Genomic DNA, 15,042 nt, shown 5'->3' on the forward strand with positions numbered 1-15,042 from the left:
GACGCACATTTGTTTTAAGCAGACTGGTGGAAGTGTCCCATGAGTTTCTTAGTAAGGTCTCGATCTTCCGATCCATCGGGTCTTTGAGCTGGGAAAAATCCTCAAAAGGAAGGGCTGTCTTTTTGGCTACCCTAGACATCTGCACATCTACTTTAGCGATTTCCCATAGGAAACTATCACAGTGCAGGGGAAAGCGATTTTTTAACTCCGAAGGGACACCAAAGACCTTTTTCAGGGCAGCCCCATTTGTGTAGGATAAGATTTTTCACATTTTTGTGTACGGGAAACCCTTTCTGATCTTTGGGTTTTAGCATCACGAACATTTCATCCTGTACAGTGTATCTCACTTCCTCCTCCTTAACCCCCATGGTGCCTCTCATCATACTAATTAGTTCTTCCATATAAAATGTCCTCTGAACCCGAGGTATGGATTTTACCCGAATCAGAGTCGGATTCCACAGGTGCCCTCTTCCTTTCCTTAGGAGGAAGGGGTTGTGGCATTGGGGCCTGGGAAAAGGTAGCCATAGAGGATTGAACCTCCTGTTTAATGAGGGTCTTGATGCTACCCAGGAGAGAGGGCTGTTCAGTACGTAACACCTCATCCGTGCAGGGCTGGCAAAGCTTTTTCTTGTATGCGGAGGGAAGCCTGGAAGCGCATATCCTACATTTGTGGCTGGGCGCCTTATCCTTCTTAATGGCAGGGACCTTTTCTCCCTAACAAGAGAGAGAGAGAGAGAGAAAGTATACTAAGTAACCTGTAGGTTATGATATCTGGATAGCAAGAGACCATCACCCACTACTTACAGAAATAGGGTGAACGCTGGGCTCTGCAGACGCAGATATGGAGGGTTTGTCGCCGTCCATGGTCAGTCTGTCCAGTCACAGGGGAACATAGACAATACGTCTTTCCTGGAGGCTCCCTCGACCAGGATTTAAATAAACAGAGGTCCCAGCTGATTCTGTGCTCCTCCCCCCCCCTCCAGGTCCAAAGGGGGGAACCCAAGGTTCGCCCCAAGTCTGCCACTTGATCCTGGAGAGCGCCAGCATCTGCCAGCCGCGCGTGCGTTCCAGCGTGGAACGCACAGGAGGTAGACCGGAAGTTCGACCTGATGTCACTTCCGATGCGCGTGAATTCCTGGAATCAGCTGCACAGAGGGAGGAGGAAGCCGGGGAGCTGCAGGAAGACCCCGGGCGCACATCACCGCCCTGCTTTACCCCCACCCGAGGAAGAGCAGGAGGGGCGGGAGAGGTCCCGAGTCGCACAGATCGAGACAGGAGCAGCCCACAGAGGAGGAGAGCAGAGCCCTGACCTCGGCTGCCCGGCATTGGTAGGTGAGACGTAGGGTGCTCCAGTTCGCTGGCCACGGCAGCACCATTGGTACCTCTTCATGCCCCATAGAGGACAGGAAAGACACTGGTGGTTGTAGGAAGGGGAGGGGTATTTAACCTCTTTTTGTATTTCCTGTCCTCCATTAGGGTGGGGAGACATCCCCCGATGCTGCTGTCGTGTAAGGTGACTGGGAAAAGAACAATTTTAGGCTAGTTTCACACTAGCTTATTTTCCACGCAGTGCTCGGCGCCGCTAAGCCCCGCCCCCTGCCCGCCCCATCCGGTCATCGCCGCCTACTATCGCACACGGCTGCATGCGATCTGCGCACCCTATCTTTAGCATAGGGTGCGGTGGCCGTGCGCTAGTAGGATTTTAGCGTGCGCTGCGCACTTTTGAAGGTGCGTCGGTGTACGCAGAACGCACCATGTTGCATTTTGGCGCGCTCACCTTCAAAAGTGAGCAGCGCACGCTAAAATCCTACTAGCACATGGCCATCGCACGGTCTGCGCACCCTATGCTAAAGATAGGGTGCGCAGATCGCATGCAGCCGTGTGCGATAGTGGGGCGGGCAGGGAGCCGGGCTTAGCGGCGCCGAGCGCTGCATGGAAAATAAGCTAGTGTGAAACTAGCCTTACTTCCATCAGTCCACAAAATGTTTCCCCATTTTGCATCCAGTTCAGTACATGTCTTTAGTATTTTTTTTCTTTTTAAACAGTGGGACTTTGTGGGACTTCTTGCTAAGAGATTAGCATCACACAGGCGTCGTCTGACTGTCACAGTACTCACAGGTAACTTGAGACTGTCTTTGATCATCCTGGAGTTGATCAATGGCTGAGCCTTTTGCCATTCTCGCTATTCTTCCATCCTTTTGAATGGTAGTCTTCTGCTTTTTTCCACGTCTCTCTGGTTTGGCTTTCCTTTTTAAATAATTGGAGATCATTTTAGCTGAACAGCCTATCATTGTCTGCACTTCTTTATAAGTTTTACCCTCTCCAATCAACTTTTTAATCAGTGTCCGATGCTCTTCTGAATAATGTCTTGTACGACCCATATTTCTCAGGCTTTCAAGGAGAAATGCATGCACAACATGTCCTGGCTTCACCCTCAAATTCACAGAATAAATGACCTCACTAATTGACCTCCACACTGCTATTATTTTGAACACCCCCTTTCAATTAATTATTCTAATCCACAGACTCAAAAACCCGCAGATCATGAATGCTGAGTCTGTTGGTTTTCTTAGAATTTACTGCACCAAATTGTTTGTCATGTGGTAATATAACTTACTAGCTGAAGAGCCCGGCGTTGCCTGGGCATAGTAACTAACTACGGTTAGTTATAACAAGTTATAATGATATAGATATATATATATATATATATATATATATATAAAGCTGTGTATATCCCCACCCACTCCGCAAAGCCACATTCACTATAATATCCCACATCATCCCGTCAGTCAGAGCTATCGGACTACTACCCCTAATATCCCACATCGTCAAGTCAGCCAGAGCCACCGGACTACTAATATCCCAAATCATCCCGTCAAAGCCACCGGACTACTAACCCTAATATCCCACATCATCCTGCCAGCCATAGCCACAGAACAACTACCACTAATATCCCACATCACCCCATCACAGCCACCGGACTACTACCCCCAATATCCCACATCATCCTGCCAGCCATAGCCACAGGACAACTACCACTAATATCCCACATCATCCCGTCACAGCCACCGGACTACTACCCCTAATATCCCACATCATCCCGTCAGCCAGAGGCACCAGACTACTCCCCCTACTATCCCACATCTTCCCGTCAACCAGAGCCACCGTACTACTACCCCTAATATCCCACATCATCCCATCAGCCTGGGGTCAGAACTAGAGCGCTAAGAGGAATGGCCCTAACTTCCATACCGGGGATCCCTTTAAGAGAGGCCTGGCGTCAGAACCAGATCACTGAGTGGATTTGCCCTAACTTCTGTACCAATGATCCCTTTAATAGAAGCCTGGGGTGAGAATCAGAGCGCTGAGGGATTTACCCTAACTTCCATACCGGAGATCCCTTTAAGAGAGGCCTGGGGTCAGAACCAAAGCGTAGAGTGGATTTGCCCTCACTTCCATATCGGGGATCCCTTTAAGAGGGGCCTGGGGTCAGAACCAGAGTGCTGAGTGGAACAGTCCTAACTTCCAACTTCCATACCGGGGATCCCTTTAAGGGAGGCCTAGAGACAGAACCAAAGTGCTGGATGGATTTGCCCTGACTTCCTTACCAATGATCCCTTTAAGAGAGGCCTGGGGTCAGTACCAAAGCGCAAAGTAGATTTGCCCTCACTTCCGTACCAATGATGCCTTTAAGAGAGGCCTGGGATCAGTACCAAAGCGCAGAGTGGATTTGCCTTCACTTCCGTACCGAGGATCCCTTTAAGAGGGGCCTGGGGTCAGAACCAGATTGCTTAGTGGAATTGCCCTAACTTCCATACCGGGGATCCCTTTAATAGAAGTCTGGGGTCAGAATCAGAGCGCTGAGGGATTTGCCCTAACTTTCATACCGGAGATCCCTTTAAAGAGGGAAGATGTGCCTATGGGATGGAGGATGTGTGATGGGGATATGGGCACGGGAGGGGGTGATTCATTTCTGTCCTGTGCTCTCTGCTCCTTTCTGGGGTGCAGACAATGGCTGGGAGCTTATGTTTACGGGGATGCTAGATTTCTCCCACCCGGTCACTGTCTGCTGAGGTGTTGTCGTGGAGTGAGAAAACTGTTGCTCATAGCAACCAATCACAACTCAGATTCTTTTAAACAGCTCTGGTGAAATGAAAGATGCTTTGTGATTGGTTGGTGATACACACACAATCAATTATATATTATATATATATATAATATATATATATATATATATATATATATATATATATATATATATATATAGATACCAAAACCAGTGATTATTCTGGTTAGTCACATTGGACTGCTGTTATTTTGAACACTACTGTATTACTAGACATAACATGTATGCTGCACTGAGAACTTTCTATCATGTAAACTTAGATTTTTAGGGCAATTGATTAAAGTGAACAATCCTCATGAGGGGTAAAAGTACCACAGATGCTGTGCAAAGTCAAAAATTGGCATGAGTGTTTCTGCTGGCCAGATTACAGGCGGTAGTTTCATAGGTAAGAGACATGAATGACAGCTGGTGCACCGCAGAGCAGGTGGGACACTTTGGTCCACGTCCTAAATCCATCCCGCAGTATAAATAATCATTTCACACTTCACAACATATGGCAGTGAGATGCTTCATTTCCACACATACCCCGCTGAATAGAGCTAGGACTCCCAGTGCTAACATATCCTTGGCTCTTCTGTTGCCTCCTTACCTTGTATCTTTCCCAGAAAGACAGTACAAAGCTTTCTGCAGCTGCTTTGGATGACGCATATGGATTCGTTGGCCGTTTTGGTGAGGTTTCATCAAATTCCTAATGAAATATGAATTTTTAAAAATGGCAGCGAAGTGGAATAATGTTCAGAACACTGGGCAAGAAATTCTGTAATGAAGAGAATCATCTACATAATGTTGTGCTGGGAATAACACAATCCAAATTTTCAGCACCATCGTTTCCATCAATGTGACCTCTAACCACCAGATTCTGTATAGAAAATGAGCATCAGTAAGGGCACTGTGCCAACCGGAGAGAGGGCAGCGCTGTATGGCAGCCGGATTAGCACAGGATGGCGCTGTTCGGGAACTGGCTATATACCTCAGGACAGCCCGCACGCTCAAGTATAGTGGGGTGGTATACACAAACTCCAACATCCTCACCTGTCAGTGCACATGTGGGGACATACCGTACACTTTCACATGGAATAAAAGATTTTTATCCGTGCATAAAATTATTATTCTCAGCAGCACATTGCTCGTGCGAGGGCTGCTGATAACATGATATCGTATTCAGACGGAACGATCATATCAGCGATCGTTGAAACAGGTCAGTAAATGTCTGTGGATCAGTTATCATAGAGGCAATCAGAAGTTGTTTCATGGCCTGGATCATCCTCTCTAAACTGGCTATTAGGTCCACTGAAAATAAACTGATCATGTAGGGTTAATAATAAGCTACAATCTGAGGAGGGCATTGAAACAAATACCATACTCAGTTCCCACTGAGGGGAAGAAGCATGTACACCCAGACACTGCACACAGGAGGCTGCCTTTACGCCCAGACACTGCACACAGGGGGCGGCCTTTACGCCCAGACACTGCACACAGGGGGCGGCCTTTACGCCCAGACACTGCACACAGGGGGCGGCCTTTACGCCCAGACACTGCACACAGGGGGCGGCCTTTACGCCCAGACACTGCACACAGGGGGCGGCCTTTACGCCCAGACACTGCACACAGGGGGCTGCCTTTACGCCCAGACACTGCACACAGGGGGCTGCCTTTACGCCCAGACACTGCACACAGGGGGCTGCCTTTACGCCCAGACACTGCACACAGGGGGCTGCCTTTACGCCCAGACACTGCACACAGGGGGCTGCCTTTACGCCCAGACACTGCATGAAAATGTGTGCAAACTGTAAAGCGCTGCGGAATATGTTAGCGCTATATAAAAATAAAGATTATTATTATTATTACAGGGGGCTGCCTTTACGCCCAGACACTGCATACAGGGGGCTGCCTTTACGCCCAGACACTGCATACAGGGGGCTGCCTTTACGCCCAGACACTGCATACAGGGGGCTGCCTTTACGCCCAGACACTGCATACAGGGGGCTGCCTTTACGCCCAGACACTGCATACAGGGGGCTGCCTTTACGCCCAGACACTGCATACAGGGGGCTGTCTTTACGCCCAGACACTGCATACAGGGGGCTGCCTTTACGCCCAGACACTGCATACAGGGGGCTGCCTTTACGCCCAGACACTGCATACAGGGGGCTGTCTTTACGCCCAGACACTGCATACAGGGGGCTGTCTTTACGCCCAGACACTGCATACAGGGGGCTGTCTTTACGCCCAGACACTGCATACAGAGGGCTGTCTTTACGCCCAGACACTGCATACAGGGGGCTGTCTTTACACCCAGACACTGCATACAGGGGGCTCAAACAGGGGGCTGCCTTTACGCCCAGACACTGTATACTGGGGGCTGCCTTTACACCCAGACACTGTATACTGGGGGCTGCCTTTACGCCCAGACACTGTATACTGGGGGCTGCCTTTACGCCCAGACACTGTATACTGGGGGCTGCCTTTACGCCCAGACACTGTATACTGGGGGCTGCCTTTACGCCCAGACACTGTATACTGGGGGCTGCTTTTACGCCCAGACACTGTATACAGGGGGCTGCCTTTATGCCCAGACACTGTATACTGGGGGCTGCCTTTACGCCCAGACACTGTATACTGGGGGCTGCCTTTACGCCCAGACACTGTATACTGGGGGCTGCCTTTACGCCCAGACACTGTATACTGGGGGCTGCCTTTACGCCCAGACACTGTATACTGGGGGCTGCCTTTACGCCCAGACACTGTATATGGAGCTGTCTATGTCACAAACCCTTTATAATTAGGTACCTCATTGAGGCTTCCACCATAAACTTCATCTGTACTTATGTAGACAAACTTTTCCACTCCGGCTTCATAGGCAGCATTGAGAAGAATGTGCGTTCCAATGACATTCACATATGCAAACTTAAAGGAATCCAAAAAAGACAGATCTGTTGGGAAAAAGCACTTGTAAGTAACACTTTTTTTTTTCCAGTAGTCAAACACAGCAGGAGGTCATTCCTAAAAGCCAACCTTAGAACCCCTGTCATATGTACATAACATACTCCAGATTCATAGGTCTGCATTAAAGGAAATCTGTCACCTATTTATTCACATATAAGATGCAGCCACCGTCATCAGGGGCTTATCTACAGCATTCTGTAATGTAATGATGTAACCTGAAAGAGAAGAAAAACGAGTTATATTATACTCACCCAGGGGCGGTCCGGGTCTGATGGGTGTTGTGGTCTGGGTCCGGCGCCTCCCATCTTCCAACGATGACGTCCTCCTCTTTGATTCCCATCAGGTACCTGCACAGGCGTACTGCTCTGCCCTGTTGAGGCAGAGCAGAGTACTGCAGTGCACAGGCGCCGGGAAAGGTCAGAGAGGTCTGGCGCCTGCGTACTGCAGTACTCTGCCCTCAACAGGGCATAGCAGTACGCCTGCGCTAGAGCCACGATGGGAAGCAAAGAAGAGGACGTCATCGCTGGAAGATGGGAGGCGCCGGACCCAGACCACAACACCCATCGGACCCAGACCGCACCAGACCCTCCCCTGGGTGAGTATAATATAACTCGTTTTTCTTATCTTTCAGGTTACATCGGGGGTTTATCTACAGCATTACAGAATGCTGTAGATAAGCCCCTGATGGCGGTGGCCGCAGCTTATATGCAAAAAAATAGGTGACAGATTCCCTTTAAGGATTAAACACAAACATGGCTCCATGTGAACATATACCACATTCTAGGCCGTCTATGGGTTGGTTGTCAACATAACATGGAAAACGTACCAGAATTTTGGCTGACTGAGCGCTAATAAACAGCCTTGACAAGTATTATGTGCTTTTTAAACACTTTTTCGCTCCTTGAGTGTCTTATGCCTGGTCTGGATTTGAGCAACCTACATTTAAAACACATTTCCAAATATTTTTGTTTACATTTCTTTAATTTCTCATGAAATATCCGGTGGACAAACAAACTTAAAATTTTACAAAGGGGTAGGTGACAACTATATTGTACTACTAGATAAGTCTGGATACGTGTTGTAAACATGGTTGTGTAAAAAAAAAAGAAAATTAGGTGCGATGCTTTTATTGGCCAAACAGAAAAATGATATTTGCACTCTCTTGAAGCACATAAATCTTTCTGGGTGGCATATTTAGCATGCATAAAGATAACATTCTGTATACATCGACCCCGGGCTTTATACTACTTTGTGGAGACTGTAATCTATGACATTTCTCCGACTTCCGTTAGGCGCACTACACGCCCCTGCTGGCCTATACGGGAGAGCAGTATGGCCAGCCCCAGAGGTTTCATTAAAAAATACACATCAACAATAAGGGCCCAATCATCATTAGGGTTTTTTGTTTTTTAAATCACTTTTCTTTCCATCTTTCAGTGTTCATTGATAATTTTTGCACTATATTCTACAAAATTACACACGAGTGGTCCTGAATTTTGTGCAAAACCAGAAATGCTCTTTATTTTTGTCTTTGAAGTCCCACTCCAGGGATTTCTTCCTTTTTGTTAGATCTTGTGTCTAAGTGTCATGAAAGTAGTAACATACCAATTGCTCCTGTCACCTGTCGGTTTCAGTGACGCTCCAATCCGTTGGGGGACCACGTGACTGTATATGTGGTGACCTGACAAATCTCACAGTGGTTGCTGTGTGGAGCGGAGGTCACTTTTTAAACACAAGTCTATGAGACTCAGAACGAGCCTAGAGAGCCTTGTTCTGAGTCCTACATACTTATATTGAGCGGGTAACCATCATTCCAAAAGGTGGTCCAGCTGGTCAGAGATGTGGTCACATGGTACCGAAGCAGTGCTGAAACTGCGAGAAGATGGTGACCAGCAAGTATGTTACTGTTACAATACTTACATCCACAATATCTAACAAAGAGGCCAATATAAAAAATAAATAAAATCATTAGAGAGGGCTTTAAGCAGTTTTCGAAATGTTCTCACAAATAAGTCACTTGGTCTACTGAAATGTCATTAAATTTAAACAAAAAATTGAGATGCACTCAAGATCGTTTCAGGTATGGAGGGGGACTAGAGAACATGTGCACAACTATTTGGGGGTTTTCAAAATCTTTCAATTGATGAATCGGCCAAATAAATCTGGAAAACCCACCCACAATGACAAACATAAAAAACACAGGTGAACACTGTAGAAAACATGAAAATTAAAAGAACAAGAAAGAGCAAATCAAAAACACACAAAAAACTAGATGAAAAACAGATGCAAAAATTCATCTGTCTCTATATTTATGACCAGTAACATTGCAGCATACTTATGAAGTTAAATGCATCATAACTGAAAAAAACAAAACACCTTTTTCCTGATTTGACCATATTTATATTTGTAGAAACTTGTTCGACTGGGAGCATAGCTTTTCCAACAAGTTTGTGGCTTAGTGTTCAAGACTTTAGCAAAATTGTGGTGCCATTTTTGGAACCAAGTAAGCCATTTAATAGATAGTGTAAACTTTAGGCCACGATACACTTCAGATGGCCATTAGCCAGCTCTACCACACACAGTAGCGCTGCGGTTTCCTGAATCAGAGGACACTAGACATGTCTCGCAACGGCTCATCTCCAGAAGACAACATGGTCAGCAGTCCAAAAGTGGGCATGCCGCATCAACATCTTACCCGACAATAAGTTGACTGGACCCTCCACACACTGGACTACTGGCTGAACCCATGAACATTAGTTGGTTTGGCCAACAAGTCGGTCAGGGGGTTTTAGACTAAATAGTCAGATTTAACACATAACATGGAGCACCTTTTAAGACCAAGAATTTGACAGTTTTGATAAGGAAAATGGGAGAAATAATCGTGTAAGCACACTCACCTACATGGGTCTGTGCAGCAAAATGTAAAACCACATCTATATTTTCGGTTTCAAAGAGTTGTTTTATAAAGTGCAGGTCACAGATATCCCCCTGAGGGACAAGCATAGACGTTATCAGCCACAGCCCACCACAAAGCACAGACATAGCACCAGATCAGATGGAACATACTGACTTCATAGGTCATTTCTGGAATTTGTCTACCATCAGCAGCTTTATAGACCGCACAAGAAATCACTATATAGACACATGTCCTATAGCAAGTAGGCCTGTCCCAGGACATAGCTGTGGCTTTCCACCACACCTTACAGTACTTGTGAAATGTCAGTTGTGATTCTTGGGAGGCCGAGACACAATCCAAGCTAGTCTTACCACAAAAGGCAGCTTTGTGTCGCACCATTTGGCCTCAATCTATTACAGGTTTTTGTGTCATCGCTGCATTTTGGGGTAAAATGGCATGTAGTGTTGGTCTCTGAACGCTAGGCTCTCCTGACCATCACTCAGTATGTGATGGACATACCGTACCTGCAAGAACTTGTAATTGGCTTTACTGGAAATGGCATCAAGATTTTTCAAGCTGGCACAATAATCAAGCTGAGGAAAGAAGAAGTTGTGCTATTAGAAATCAGTTCACTCGAAGAGTAAAAGCTATATTATAAACCATCATGTGACTATCAGAACATCATTCATTCAAATATTTGATACAAATTTCTCTTTTTTTGCTGCTTTACTACATGCTGTAAATGAGATCTCTGGTATACACTACCACTTTACTGTAGAGCCAGTGCAGCTCCAACCACCAGGACCTCACATATCGAGAGGAGAGAGGCCGTAGGGTGTAAACTTGCTTCTCCTTCGTGGTTTTCACTCTACCCAGTGCCAATAAATAAAGCCGCCTGAGCAGGGAAAATGCTGAAGGGGCTGCAAGCTTCTCAGGATCAAAAGCAGGGCTGTGGAGTCGGAGTTGGAGTCAGTGTCATGGAAATTGAGAAGTTGGAGGTTTGGCTTACCAACTCCTCAGCTCTGATATGAGGGAGTCGGAGCCATGGAAATTGAGGAGTCGGAGGTTTGGCTTACCAACTCCACAGCCCTGATCAAAAGCGGTCTCAGAGGTCAGACCCCCACCTATCATAGTTATGGGATATAACAGAAATATGCCATTATTCTTGAAGATGAAAATAACCTTAGGGTATGTGCACATTACATCTTCCGCTGAGGAACCCGCCTGAAAAAGTGCCCAGAAAATGCTCAAAAGTATGAATATTTCTATGTCATCTAAGGCTGGTTTCACATTATCGTTTTTTTGCGCAGCGCATCGTGCACATCCATGCGCACCTATGTTTAACATGGCGTACGCATGGTCTTGCATTTGCACGCGTTCGTATGCGCTTTCGTGCGCATGCGTTTTTTCAAGGTGTGCGCCTAGGCGCACCATACGCAACCGGTTGCATTTTTGGGTCAGCCGAAAGGCTTAAAAAAAAATGCAAGCGCACGGAATGCGACAAAATAACGCATTAGTCTATGGGAATGCAGGCGTGCGCATGGACATGCGTTCGTCTGCGTTTTGTGCGCATGGGTTGTTGGCGTAAAAATGTGTAGACACTGGTTTTAACCCCTAGAGAACGAATGCGCATAAAAAACGCAAACGCATGATGTGGTTTTTTTGCATGCTTTTCTATTGCGCACGATGCGATGCGCAAAAAAACGCTAATGTGAAATTAGCCAAAGGGGTAACGTTTCTCCTTGTGGAGAATGAGAAGCCAAGCCAGGCAGGTCATAATGAGGAGACTTATAGACGCCATGCATGCACCTTAGGGAAATTAAATATACAAATTACCTGTTCAGAGATGAAGACCAGAACTCTAGCGCCACCTATTGGAAGCAGTGATCCTAAATATCAATATCGACTCTTTAACGAGCCTTGCAATATGATTTAGGATAATAAGCCAAATCAGAATCTCAATTTCCAAATAACTTGTACATATTTTCAGCCTACGGGGCAGCTTTTAACCCCTTCATATTCCACAGACACAAAGTGGATTAAGGCTATGTTCCCACGTGCGTAATTCCTGCAAAAAACTAGCATTTTCCAAGCGATCTGTAGCATCGCTTGGAAAACTGATTGACAGGTAGGTCACACTCGTCAAATATAGTGTTTGACAAGTGTGACCAACTTTTTACTATGGGGCTACCTATGCGGCATCAGTAGTAAAAAGATATAATGTTAAAAATGCTAAAAAAAAAATTAAAAAAAAATTGTGATATTCTTACCTGCCGGCGGCCCTTGCAGCGGCCCTAGGCCTCAGCGATGCTCCTGGCGAGCCCTGTTCCCAGTGATGCCTTGCAACAATGACCCCAGATGACGTAGCATCTCGCGAGACCACTACGTCATCACAGGCCATTGTTGGAAGGCATCGCTGGGAACGGGAATTGGCGGGAGCATTGCTGTGGCCTGGGAACACTTTGGGGGCTGCCGGAAGGTGAGAATATCACAATTTTGTATTTTAATTATTTTTTTAACATGGATATGGTACCCAGGGGGGCCTGGAGGAGAGTGAGTACCATCCGCACATTTTCCGCTTACTTTGCGCATGGTGAGCACAGCCACCATGGAGAAAATTGACTTCTACTCTGTGGGTTTTTTGCCTTCCCCAGGATCAACAATGCAGAACAGCTGCACTAAAAATAGACTGAACTAGATGGACATAAGGTCTTCCTTCAGCCTTCAAAACTATGTTACTATGTATGTTACATGCGGAAAGTAAGTGGAACAATGCATTCCTGTGTGCGGAATTCACATGATTCCGCAAAAAGAATGAGTCTGCTGCATATTTTTCCGCAATGCGATTCAGCCACGGAAAAATACGCAGCATAACCACAGCATGTGCGGAATGCCATTGAACTCAATGGGTTGCTTATTTTATGCATTTTCGCAGTGTCTTCGCGGCGAAAAAACACGGCAAAAACGCCTAAAATCTGCTGGAATTCCGAACGTGGGAACACAACCTAAAAGAATTAAAAGAAGTGGGCTGACCATATACTTTACGAGACTTGGAAATGGGAAAGCTCAAAAAATGGCCAGGCATCTTTTTGAGCATTTTTCCTGGATAAACTGATAGCGGTTGAATAGAATAAAAAAAAAAAAGTACAGAAAATGACAATAAAAATAATGCCCCAAAAATACTTAAAAAAAAAACTCAGGGTCCAAAAATATTGGAAAAGCAATCAAGAAATGATTTTCTAAACAGTCTTCCTCTTGTGTGGACATATCTTCAAAAAAATGCTGTTGCCCAACATTTAAAAGAATTGCAGCAGAACTGTGAGGCAAAGCCCTGACAGAGCTACATGTGGCCTCCCCCTAAATAAGAACAACTCTAATGGTCATGTATCGAAACCAGACTTCCACAATTTCCTAATATAACGCCGCACACAAAGCTCAGCTGGTTCTGCATTTCAGAGCCGCTCAAATCTTACCTTATCCAGATTTATCACCTGGTAATCAGAATGGCCTTCAACCAGCGAAATGATCATATGGGACGCTCTGCAAGAGAAACAGAAAAGGCTAGTGCACTAGAGATGGGGCACAGAAGATCGGACCCGTCCTACCAGCAGACCCAGCCGTGGCCACACGTGGCATCTCCGTGTGCGGCTCACCACATGCTGCCATACAACATACACAATGACAATACCAATGATTCTAAATTCAAATAGCACGCAGTCATAATTTAAGGGCTAGGACTAGAGTTTAGTGTCCCCCTTTAGTATGTCATTAAGTAACGGTGGAGTACTCCAAACTATAGACACTGAAGCAGAAAGACCAAAAAGAGAGGCCTTAAACCAACGATAGTAAAAAAAAAAAAAAAAAAAAAGATAATTTATGGAAATATTACATATTATAACACTTTTTTGCTCATTACCATTGAACACAGAAAATTAGTCTACTAAGAAGGAGAGAAAGATGGAGGCCTACACTGAAACCCTATACATAAACCAGCACATAATGCACAGAGTACCAAAACACCCAGTCTCAAAATGGAAATGCACTAGAAGATTGGCCAGGTGGTCAAAAACAAATAGAGATAAGGGGAGATTGGTTAGATAGAATATTGCTTACCCATGATTATGGAGGAATCAGTGAGGCCCGCCAACACTGCCCCGACGCGCGTTTCATTCACAAGGGGAGACACCTCCTATACATCAAGCTCTGCACATTATCCGCTGCTTGATGGATAGGGATTTCTGTGTAGCCCACCATCTTTCATTCCTCCTTAGCACTTTCTATTAGTGATCTATGGATACTCTTTTGACTCCTTCTGCTTCAGTGACAATGACAATACCGCAGATAATCCCAGATCAGAGCAAATACAGAAGAGAGAATAGCAGTGTGTCTAATGTAATACTATGCTTTTCCACGCTTAGTACATCTCTTCTCCGTGTTGGAGTTTAATGCATGGCCGTAGAGTACTAGGAGGACACCCATGAGCCCAGCTCATACTGGGAGCCATAGTACAGTGTGGAGATTCCTAGGAGCACATGCTTTGCAGCAGCTGACTGACTCTAGGTCTCCATACTGAATGCTGGAGAGGTTACATTGCTTGCAGCACTTCCAGATACAAAAATGTGCTTACAACTATCCGCATTACAAAAAGGCACAAGACCCTCACAAGAGGCCTGCGCGTTGCTGAGAGCACAATGGGACACTTATTTTACGAACAAAGACACAAGAGAGCGGGAGACAATACTACCACAAATACATCTGATCACATTAACCACTTCAGGACTCTTTCCAAAAAAGGAGCCTGTAATGTTCTGGGGTTGGGGGGGGGGGGTCTCATTATGCCGATTGGTCAGGATTTAGACATGTTGACCCTGATTCATTTAGAATAGAGTTTAGTATGCCGGTCTTAATGAGGGGCCCGCAGGAATAATGCACCAAGTTCAATAAGAGGTGAACACCAGTAGGCTATGTGCACACGTAGTTTTTTTGGTGTGTGGATTTTGGAGAGAAAACCGCAAGTAAATCCGCAGGACTTTTTATCTGCGGTTTTGCACCTCATAATGGATGAGGTGTAAAA

At 45.9% G+C, this 15,042-nt stretch overlaps 1 protein-coding gene across 2 annotated transcripts in view; it reads right to left on the reverse strand.

Moving 5' to 3' along the window:
• Nucleotides 1-15,042, reverse strand: part of TGDS (TDP-glucose 4,6-dehydratase) — a 53,991-nt gene that overhangs the window by 29,696 nt on the left and 9,253 nt on the right. For both annotated transcript variants that reach the window (XM_073580455.1, XM_073580454.1), the window contains exons 2-6: nucleotides 13,442-13,508; nucleotides 10,493-10,561; nucleotides 9,970-10,060; nucleotides 6,917-7,059; nucleotides 4,716-4,814 (exon numbers count right to left, since the gene is read on the reverse strand). In XM_073580455.1, the coding sequence (XP_073436556.1) occupies nucleotides 4,716-4,814; nucleotides 6,917-7,059; nucleotides 9,970-10,060; nucleotides 10,493-10,561; nucleotides 13,442-13,498 (459 nt within the window). In that variant the 5' untranslated portion in view covers nucleotides 13,499-13,508. The remainder of the gene's footprint in view (nucleotides 1-4,715; nucleotides 4,815-6,916; nucleotides 7,060-9,969; nucleotides 10,061-10,492; nucleotides 10,562-13,441; nucleotides 13,509-15,042) is intronic.

Source organism: Dendrobates tinctorius, unplaced genomic scaffold (assembly GCF_039654945.1).
Source record: "Dendrobates tinctorius isolate UK_male_01 unplaced genomic scaffold, ASM3965494v1 ptg000064l, whole genome shotgun sequence".
In the NCBI taxonomy this organism is placed as follows: Eukaryota; Metazoa; Chordata; class Amphibia; order Anura; family Dendrobatidae; genus Dendrobates; species Dendrobates tinctorius.